This window comes from Augochlora pura, chromosome 11 (assembly GCF_028453695.1).
Source record: "Augochlora pura isolate Apur16 chromosome 11, APUR_v2.2.1, whole genome shotgun sequence".
Lineage (NCBI taxonomy): Eukaryota > Metazoa > Arthropoda > Insecta > Hymenoptera > Halictidae > Augochlora > Augochlora pura.
Window position 1 is genome coordinate 1,220,276 of NC_135782.1, and position 10,630 is coordinate 1,230,905.

General features: G+C 39.1%; 2 protein-coding genes across 2 annotated transcripts; one reads left to right on the forward strand and one right to left on the reverse strand.

The window, feature by feature from the left end:
• Positions 1-321: 321 nt before the first annotated feature.
• Ints1 (integrator complex subunit 1) lies at positions 322-8,010 on the forward strand. The gene is made up of 14 exons (XM_078194244.1): positions 322-521; positions 772-954; positions 1,043-1,524; positions 1,611-2,900; positions 2,970-3,145; positions 3,220-3,372; positions 3,456-4,133; positions 4,243-6,033; positions 6,103-6,417; positions 6,494-6,956; positions 7,032-7,156; positions 7,222-7,412; positions 7,501-7,773; positions 7,849-8,010. The coding sequence occupies exons 2-14, from the start codon at positions 789-791 to the stop codon at positions 7,962-7,964; spliced, it is 6,219 nt and encodes a 2,072-aa protein (XP_078050370.1). The 5' UTR covers positions 322-521; positions 772-788; the 3' UTR covers positions 7,965-8,010.
• A 32-nt stretch (positions 8,011-8,042) lies between these two features.
• Positions 8,043-10,546, reverse strand: LOC144476920 (nuclear RNA export factor 2). The gene has a single exon (XM_078194245.1). The coding sequence runs from the start codon at positions 9,828-9,830 to the stop codon at positions 8,226-8,228; it is 1,605 nt and encodes a 534-aa protein (XP_078050371.1). The 5' UTR covers positions 9,831-10,546; the 3' UTR covers positions 8,043-8,225.
• Between the last annotated feature and the right edge of the window lie 84 nt (positions 10,547-10,630).

A 10,630-nucleotide genomic window follows, 5' to 3' on the forward strand; every position in this document is an offset into this window, starting at 1 on the left:
TTGATGTCGATTTAGTAGGTATTGTGTAACATAATAAAAGGTAGATACCTGACTGAAATAAAGAATTTCTCATGATATACAATAGAAACAAGATTAATTTAATTCTGATTCCAAAGACACCACTGTACAAATGTTTATTAAAAATTTGAATTTAGCGCTATTATAAGTAGTGGCGAAATGCTGAAACTGGTAGACAAAATTACCAACAGTTGATCTTAGCTTACACGCTGCGCTAACAGTTTCGGTGTTCTGCCGTTACGTGGGTTTGGACGCTTCAGATTTATTCCATCAATTTCGTATCTCTAAGAGAGCGATCGAGAGCGGTGTCTGTCTGCTACCAATGCTGAATAAAACCCTCTGTTTAGAAAACTATAATTTGTTGATATACGAAACTATTGCCAGATCTTTATTGTCAGTTGTATTAAGTCATTTATAGAACTGATGTCACGAACAATGTACGATGTTAGAAACATATTTCAGAAGATCGCTTCCGGGAAATGGACTTTTTAAATGTTGAATAGGTTAGAATCTAACATAAAACATTTTTGGTTTTATAATCTTACTGATAGTATTTAAGAAATTTCATTGATTTGCATAGTTAACTATTACGTGCACAGTTCAAACAAAAACAATACTAGCTCCAATTATTTACACCGAAACTGTAGAATAAAAATTGCTGGTTCTAGATTCTTTGTAGAGGATTATTTATATATCAGTTCATTTGTTTAAGCGAAAATCTTATTATTAATTATTTCTTATTTTTCAATTTAGGACAGAATAAAGATACCATGGATCGTGGAAAAGCTGGAATTGGTAGGGGTGCAAAGAGTAAAATTGCACAGCATCCTGCGGATTTATTTGCTCTTGGATCTAAAGGATCTCGCAATGAAACTTCAGACACTAAAAGACCAGGCGTTATTCATTCTAAACCAAGCACTAGTTCTTCTACTTCTGGTAATAATAAAATATTTAATACAATAATCGTATGGGTAAAAACGAAGTGGAGCATCCATTACACCCATGTATCGTTTGCATATTGTAGGTAATGATAGGAAGAAAGAGGCGCCATCGGGATCCCTTCAATCCTTTCAATACATTCCGCCAAAGAAACAAAAGCTTGCAACTCATGCTTCACATCCGAGACCACCATTCTCAAGCGCAGAAGCTTGGGAACTGGTAGCCATAGACAGTGATCCTGCAGACTTTGTTCCAATGGTTTTAGAAGCTAATGACAATGATGAAGGTGACAAAGTTATAGGCATCATTTGCGGCGCCATAAAGGCTCTTAAAAACCAGAAATGGAAACCGGATACATTGATCTACATGGGATTATTATATCTAGCAAAAATTCGCGCATCTATTTTTTCACACGATTGTATATTACACGCGCTGTCGTCTTTACTAAAAAGAGACCAAGCACACAATTACAAATCGAAGGGAAATCCGTTGGTCCCTGTACTCGCTGCAAACTTATTAATGAAGGGATTCCACGATAAGAAAAATTGGCCAGAAATTTTCGTTAAGGTTGTTCGCATATGTTTTCTTTATACAGGATATCTCTTAAAAAACCTAAAAACAAATTTTACGTATTTCTTGTTTCTTTTTTACAGTTATATATCGAGGATGCTCTTGGGGAAAGAGTATGGATCGATCACGAAGAGTGCAAAGGTTTTGTGGATAATATCCTAACGGGATTTAACACGCGACATCCACCGAAGAGTGTTTTGCAGCCGGAACTGTCGGTCTTAACGCCACGCGACTGTCACAGTCCTTCTACGATAGACGACGAGGATCCAAATTCCTCGTCGGCTCAATTTCCCGGGGACAAGGAGAAAGTAGATTTTCCTGTGACTCCTAGATACGCTCTTTGTATAGAGAATATAGAGTTCATTGTACTCGAAGCTATAAAGGAACAGTTGAATAGAAGACAACCGGAATCAATAACTAAAAATTTCTTGAGGCTACTGTCTTCGGCTTGCGGATTTGTAGAAATTCGAAACATAGCTGTTCCAAGATTAGAGATGTGGCTACATAATCCTAAACTGATGAGGCCTGCACAGGAATTGTTAAGCTACATCTGTTATAATTGTACTTCTCATACACAGAGGGATGTGGAAGTTATAAGTCAATTAGTCAAAATGAGATTGAAAACCAAAGCTGTAATTAATTTGTATTTGAACGGCGTGAAGGAGTTAATTGGTTTACATCCCGAGAATTTGGCTACCATTTTGAAGCATACCATCTACAATGAATTATCGAACGCGCGAAATCCAAATAATATGCCGATGCTGGGCGTAATGTTCCAAACGTTACCCGAGCAATCGGCTAAACTGCTTGCGGAAATATTTCAAGATTTACTGATGAATCGAGAAGACTATTTGAGGCCTCTGCGCGCCTTGCTTAGAGAAATAGTACGCGTCTGCAGGCACGATATTAATTTAATTACCTTTGCTCGCACACTGATGGCCGAGAGGCAGGACATAGCACAGCAGCTACTCAACTTCGAGTTCAAGGAGCGAGTCTTCATCTCCATCGCGGATTTATTATGCTTGTGTATGTTGCTGGCCATCAGTCCGCAAGTGAAAGAAGCCGCAGCCCTTGCGCAAAGGGGCGATAAGAAGGACATAGCTTTGTTACATCAGTTTCAAAACATGGTGGCGACTATACAATTCGAAGCTGTAATGTGGTTGCAAAATCCGGCGCCGCAAATGTATGCTATCGGTAGAAACGAGCTTCTACACGCTTTACATAAAATTTTAATGCTTGAATCGCCCGAGCAATATTACAAATTGGACAATTGGCCTCCTGAGTCTGATAGAGTGTTTTATTTGCGACTGATTTCCGATGTACCGTTATTGCAAAATACATTATTGAGATTGCTAGTAATTGGATATTCGAAAGTGGGTATTTAGAATGTCAATATCTTATTTTTCTATAAATACGGAAGTTTTAGATGTTTCATGTTTTAGGATAATGGTATTACTCACTCTGAAACGCTAGATTTGGTGGATCAACTAATACGAAGAGCTGCAGCTAATTCGTCTGAGAGTTTTCCAACTCTGCAAGCTGATAAGCTGGATATAATTGAACTTATTTTCAACCTTTGCATTTACCAGCCTCCTGGAACCATAAACATACCCTCAAAGTACTTTAAACTATTTAAAAAATAACATAGGTAGACACATCAACTTTTTATTTACTTGTGCCATTTTTTTGCAGTTACGTACCACCGACACTGGCAATATCGAATTTATACTGGAAAGGATGGATAATGTTACTGGTACTGGCCGCTCACAATCCATCTGCTATTGGCGCAATTGCATGGAAGCGGTACCCTATTTTAAGAACGCTCATGGAAATGTGTATCACTAAGTAAGTTCATAATTTTCCTATTAGATAAATATCTACATTTATTTAATCAACACTTTAACATGTTAATGTCATATTTTATATAGCCATTTCTCGTATCCTCCGCCAACAATGGCTTTACCAGAAGTAATAGAACAAGAGCGTTCCAAGGAATTACAAGTGGAAGCAATTGAAAAACAAGAGATCCTCGAATACGAGACTCACTTGGCAGCTGCCTCAACGAAGATACAAATATCGGAGCAGAATAGTTTGCTCTTGTCGCAGTTAATCACCATGGAACCGACTGGCATCGCAAGGAGGCCACCCCCAGCAGTATTAGAACAAATACAGTCGTTGAACGTGTCCCACAGATTAGGACATTTACTTTGCCGATCTCGGAAACCAGATTTCTTGTTGGACATAATTCAAAGACAACAGCAGAGTTCCTCTCAGAGCATGCCGTGGCTGGCAGATCTTGTACAAAGTAGCGAGGGATCCCTTAGCCAATTGCCTGTACAATGCCTCTGTGAATTTTTGTTGTCAACTAGCACTCAAGCAGTAGAGAAACAACCGAGGCAGCAGCAATTGCTGGCTCACCTGCAGATGTTGTTGACCGATCCCGATCAAGACCGACAACACGCTTACGAAGTACTGGAATACTTTTTAAGAAGACTGAGCAGCCAGCAGACTAACAGCCGACTCCAGGCAATCACTGGTTTAAAAATGGTTTTGGGATCTATACCTACTGAAGAGGAACCAATGGACATCGATGGGGAAAACGAAAAGTAATTTATTAATACTGCGGCAGCACAGTTGTCTCTATGAGAAAACTGTGTATCTCTTTATGATTAAATATGCTATTCTTGCACCTGCTAACTCGATCTCTATTTTCAGGGAGATTTGGCTTGTTCGCAAATTGCCATCTATTCCACACTTCTTATCAGTGCGAACCTTGGTCTCCACGGCCCTCCGCGGAGCTTGTCAAGTGGAAAACAATCCAGATCTTGTTCACGCATACATCTCGTACCTTGCAGCGCATACCACAGACGACGAACTACCAGAACTAATAGATCTTGCTAACGAGATATCTCAGCTAGTAGTTGAGAGGAGTACAATTATAGCAGCTATCTTGCCTCAACCGGAATGCGACAATCCACAGTCAAAGCAAACTCTGCACGCTTTCATGGCAATCTTCTGTAATTATCTAGAGAAAGCTCGGTCTCCTAGAGGAGAAGAGTACACATGGTCGGAGAGTCAAGATCAAATTTTAGTTCAATGGAGTACGGGAGAAGAATGTACTATGCACATTCTAGTTGTGCACGCCATGATCATTCTATTGACCTATGATTCATTCGATGATGACGTTTTATTCAACGTCCTCCTTGAAACTTGGTTCCCATTGAACGCAGAGCCTCCAAAAGCTTTTCTGGTTGATACTAGTGAAGAGGCTTTGCTGATACCGGATTGGTTGAAGTTGAGGATGATCAGGAGCAATGTGCCACGCCTTGTGGACGCTGCGTTGAAAGATTTGGAGCCTCAGCAGCTGGTCCTGTTTATTCAGAGCTTTGGAATCCCCGTGCCTTCAATGAGCAAGCTGCTTCACACCCTGGACGCTGGTGTGCAAATTGATCCCGATTCGGTTGGAGAAGCTGTGCTCGACAAAACGTACATGGCACAGTTGGTAGAGGTTCAACATAGGAGAGGAGCCACTGGTGGATTGGTGTTCGTACAAATTCTGCAACTGATGGAACCTCAATTGCCGGACGAGAATCCGGTGACTATAGGGCAACTGCAGGAACCCTTGCCTCCTAGTGCTATGGTCCAGAAACAGTCCGTCATCCAGTGTTCCGTTAAGACGGACGTTCCCCATTTGATCAATAGACTGTTCATAGAGACTATATCAATGAGTCAGAAGGTGGACGCGTATCGTCGTTTGCACAAAACTTTGGCAAAGGACCTGCAGAAGTCTGCTAAAGAAAGCGGCGCGGTTGTATTAGCTATACAACACATATGCAGCGTTCTAAGCTCGATGCAAGTGAAACAATTTTTAGCTTCGCTCGTTCACATGCCGCAATACTCGTGCACTTTAATGAGAATCATATTGCTTCCTCTGAAAAAGTCCTCTACGTCCAAACAGGTTGTAGAACTGGCTCGCAACATGTGCTTGAACTTGATACAACTGATAGGGGACGTAAAAGCGCCAGTTCTTTCTATTTTAAAGGACTTCGCTAATGTACAATTGACCAAGACACCGAAGAGCATGGAGCTATCCATACTGATGCAGACACGTGATCTTGGATCCATTTTAGAGACCACGGATAACGTGAACCTGGAAGCTGTTGGACGCAAATTGTTGGACATTTGTTTTAAACAACAAAAGACTGACGTTCTTTTTGAAGCTATGGCGAGGCTATTGGTAAATGATAGCAACGAGGGCGTTAGAAGGCCAAGAACAGGATTATTGATCGATTGGTTGGCTTCTGTGGAACCAGAATTGATTGGCACATGTCCCAATCTGCAGATGAAGCTCCTTTTCGGAAAGACAAAGATACAAATGAAAGTTGACAATAATATAATTAGTTCGCATTCCTTTAGGCCCTACCTGTTGACTTTGCTTACGCACAGAGCAAGCTGGGCTACCTTACATAAATGTGTTGGACACTTGTTAGATAAATGTGACAATGGGTAAGTTGTTAATTAGTAATTCAAATAATTACTTCCAAAATAATATAAAATAAACTGTAAAAATTGCAGGTACGATCCGACGGCTGTATTAGATTTTCTATGGGCATTAACGTGCAATCCGAAGCTGTGGCAAGGAAGAGATAAATTTACGCCGAAGCACTATGTCCCCGAAGATATTTTATTACTCCACGAAAAACAGTTACTGACGCTCGTAGCGTACATCGTTGCGGAAGCTGTTATCATTTGCAATTGCCACAGTAGAACCACTGCATTAGCTCGGATGGATTCTCGTCTGGACTTGTTACTGCATTGTATCTCAACCGATGACCATTTGGTATCCAGTGTCGTGACGTATTTGGCTGACAGTATGATGAATGATCCAGAGTATGTGATTCATTTCATCTATTTCCTCTATGTCTACTTTATTCATTACAAGCAATTCTATATTATAATTTTTCAGCGTGGAGTCTGACATGGCGCATCAGTTCTTATTACACATGTATATGAAGATACCAAAAGTAATCTGTTACTTAGACACTTTCCAAACAAAAAAGTTCGTCGACGGGGCGAAGATCACAGCTTGGACAGGTTCTGTGTTGGACTGCATGAGCCACTCTTTGGTGACAGCCTTAGCAGCAACACCAAGGCAAAAGTCTTGGAACTCCAGGTCTCAGGAGTTCGAGATGTGTGCTAGAAAAATGGCTGCCGTTCATCCGATTCTAGTGTTGCGTCAACTTCCAATGTTAGCATCATCTTTAATGGGCAGATGTTACTTAGATTTCGGTCAATTCAGATCCGGCCATCATTTGAATCTTTTTACTCAAATAATGGGCCTGCTGGAGTTATTGCAGCCGCATTTGTTTAGAGAAGAACATCGGGCTGCTTTAGAAGACATATTAGAGAATTACTTTCAGTGTTTCCAGGTATTTTAGAACATCCGTGCCGACTTGAATGCAGCAGAATTCGATACAAAAACTACTGATTCATTCTATTCACAGAATTATGGGCCCATAAAAGAGATCATACCACTTCTGAACAGATTCATCGCGTTACTGCAGTCATACATCTCTTACGATCCTCAAAGAGCATTGAAATACTTGCAAAAGCATGCTCAGCCTCTTCAGTAAGTAATCTGTGCCTTTGGTTTCTCATGCCAAATTTCAGACGTCAGCTTACACTTACATGTAGTGAATTACAGGTACACTATCCAAATCTAGTTACACTTCGTACACTTGTATCAGGCATCCCAGTGCCAAGGGAAGGAGAAGATCTCGAGGAAGTTCTAATCACTGTACCTCCTACACCTCCGCCTTCGGAAACTGTTATTCCCCAGCACTGGTCCTCGTTGCTGACTACACTGAGCAAGCTGCATGGAGATGGTATACCGTCCTTTCACACTCCAGAGTATATAATCTGAACTTCGTTGAAAAGAAATAATTTGACAAAATGCGTGTTTCCTCGTTTTAGACGTGTTCAATGCTCTTCAGGAAATAGAGCACTTATCCTCTCGGAAACCTTCGGTCCTGGAACCGATAACAGATAACTTAACAGAATTATTGGTGTCCCCTCAGGGTAACGTAAGGACTCTTGCACACACTTTATTGGCAAGAGCATTGAAATATCGTCCAACAACAAATTCGAACATATTATCCGCCTTTCAGAGATGTTTGGACAGTCCTAGAGCCGATGTGTTGATGTCGGCTCTGGAAAAGTTGCCAGAAATTGTGCTCTGTATGCAAGGTAAACTTCCGTTTCCTGCAATTGAATTTTCGTTTGATGCGCGTCGTGTTCTAAATTAATTGTATTTTGTTTCAGAACACGCTCTACCATTAATGCAGAAAGTGTTCGAGTTAGGAGTAAATTCAAATGTGAATACTACACCATATATAAATAAAACCATTGCTCTGTTGAATACACAGCAAGGTTGTTAGTATCATGAAAATTGTAATTTTTATATTGTATAAAATAAAGTTAATAATTTTTAATAAGACGGGATCTCATTGTGCTCATTTTATTTTCTCTGAAGAATTCTAGGTACATTGTTTACGGAAGACATTAAAGATGTTAACAAATACTATGCTACATGTTATAAAAAATGTACATCCAATCGCGGTTTTGTATTTATAATTACTAATTACAATTAATCGGTATAAATAATCAATATTATGCTATGAACTAATAATACTGGCGAATCATGTAAAAGCTTCGGGTGGTACATTATTGACGGTGTACATGTTCATGAATGTTGTAATAGCGGTCCTGATGTTCCAATTGGCTTTTTCTAGGTACTGATGACAAAACTTCATGTTCATTGTAGTCAGTTCACGTAAAAATGTTAACAATTGTTCCTTCTCAGAGACGCTGAAGACTACTGGATCAAATTTGGGCGCTACTTTCATCTCATTGCTTACTATTGGTAAATTACTATTAGCAGGTGATCCATCAAGATAGTATTGATCATTGGTAATACAATATTCATTGTCTTCCTTTTGTACTATAATGAATGTCTTATTGAAGAACATTGGTGGGCAAGCTATTTCTCTGAAGGAGAACATGCCTTGGACAGAGATTGCTAGATGATTGTCTTCTTCATACAAAAAATCTATGTGAAACGATTTGAAGTTGTGTATCGTGGGTGGTTGACTTCTCAGAGCAGAGATGATCTTCTCCGGGCCGCGCAATAGAAATTCTTGGCACTTCGCATAGTCGACGAATTTTAATAAATTCCTGTTCGCAACAAACGTTTTAGTTACTTGTTTATGGACATAGTTTGTCAACGGCCCGAGCGTCATAGAGTAAAGAGCATCTCTGTCGTATAATCCATTCATCACGTGCCTGTCGTCCTGATCGTACAACGTGAAATAGTGCTTCACGAACTGTTTAATCAGACAAGTTTTAGATCCGTCCCTCAGATAATTGCTCTGCACATGAGGAATGAACTTCTGCTCTATATCTATGACTATTCCATCCAACTTCTGTAGATGGGGAAAAACACTCTTCACAGCTTGTACATAATCCTGGCACTTGTTATACTTTGTGCACAGCGGATTTCCATCCAGCCAGAGCTCGTTTATCTTAAATTCGCTGAAGTATCGTAAATACTCCACGTCGCTAATGTTATTGTATCTGAGATCTAGTTTGGTCAAGTGATAATTGAAAAACTTTTCGTACAAGATGATGGCTGTGATTTTGTTGTATTTCAAGCTCAGTTCTCGAATGGGTAACCTCGAGTCACGATTCGTATTCAAGATTCCTATTCTAGTACATCTTAAAACAAACTGTAATACATTGGGTAAAGATAAAGGACAAAATATAGAACCCAATGATTTCTCGTTCTCGAAGTTATCCAGATTCAATACTTTTTTCGTAGACTCGTATCTGCAATACAGTGCCTGGGTAATGATCCTGTTAGGATTCAACGGCAAATCTTGAGCATCTATGAATCCCAATACTATATCGATACGTAATTCTTGGCCATTCTGCAGACTCACGCACAGGCCGTGTTTCACTAGATTCTCTACAGCGTTGGAATTACATTTTGCTAGGAAATGACTTTTTTTTGGTCCCTCTTCTTTGTACAAAACAGGTATTATGATCTCAGGATTGCAAGCGACGATTATCTTCTTCAGAACTTCTGTTGGTTTATACTTTCCTACACCGTAAAGAATAAATTTATGCCATAGATCCTGGCGAGCTGCCAGGGCTGATTCTTGACTATTGAAGGACGGTTTAATGTGAGTTAATCGCAGCGGTTCCCAACTGGTTGCTGAATTTTCATTTACTTCTGTTTTTGCCATTATCCTTCACACGGTATACAACAAGTTCTCATAAAAAATAAATTATGTTAGGATTAATAACACGAGATTAAATTGCACAGCTAAGAAACGTGTCGGTACATTTTTTGGAAAGGAAAAAAAGAAATTTATGCAAAACCTGCTCGTCAAAATTTGTGGTTAGAATACAAGTTTATCGTACATAAACACCATGCGAATATGACTACAACTTACAACCGCTCACGCATTTCTAACTCATGTCATTTTAATTATCTACAAGTGCGTAAGCAATGAAAATATTTGCCCTCCTTTTTTTCAAACGCATTCACACAGAATTGGTTCTCCGGTGTTTATAAACATTTTTCTTCGAAAAATGGAATATGCCTGAATGTCATCGATGGAATTGCTTCACCAGCGTGCATGAAGTTTTTTAACGTGATTCAATTGAAACTCTTTTCCCAAATAAAAATAAGCATTATGAAAAAAATATTTTTATACATTACTATTAATGTATGACAATTTCTACGATTAAATTTAATTGAGGATTCTAATAAGAAATTGGTATTTTTCATTCCAATTAAATTTCAAATTCCACTTGTATGAGACATCATCACTTTTACTTCAATTATAAAAGAATTGTGTCTTGCATATATAATAATAATTTTACTGTAAAATCAGTTCGATTTATCAGCAAGATTATACTCGATAGATTCTTGTTAATTATAATTGGCGCATGAAAGAATTAAACTTACTTTAATTAATATGTACAGTAGGGTACAGACAATTCAAAGTATGTATCACTAATACACGCGACACATATCGAT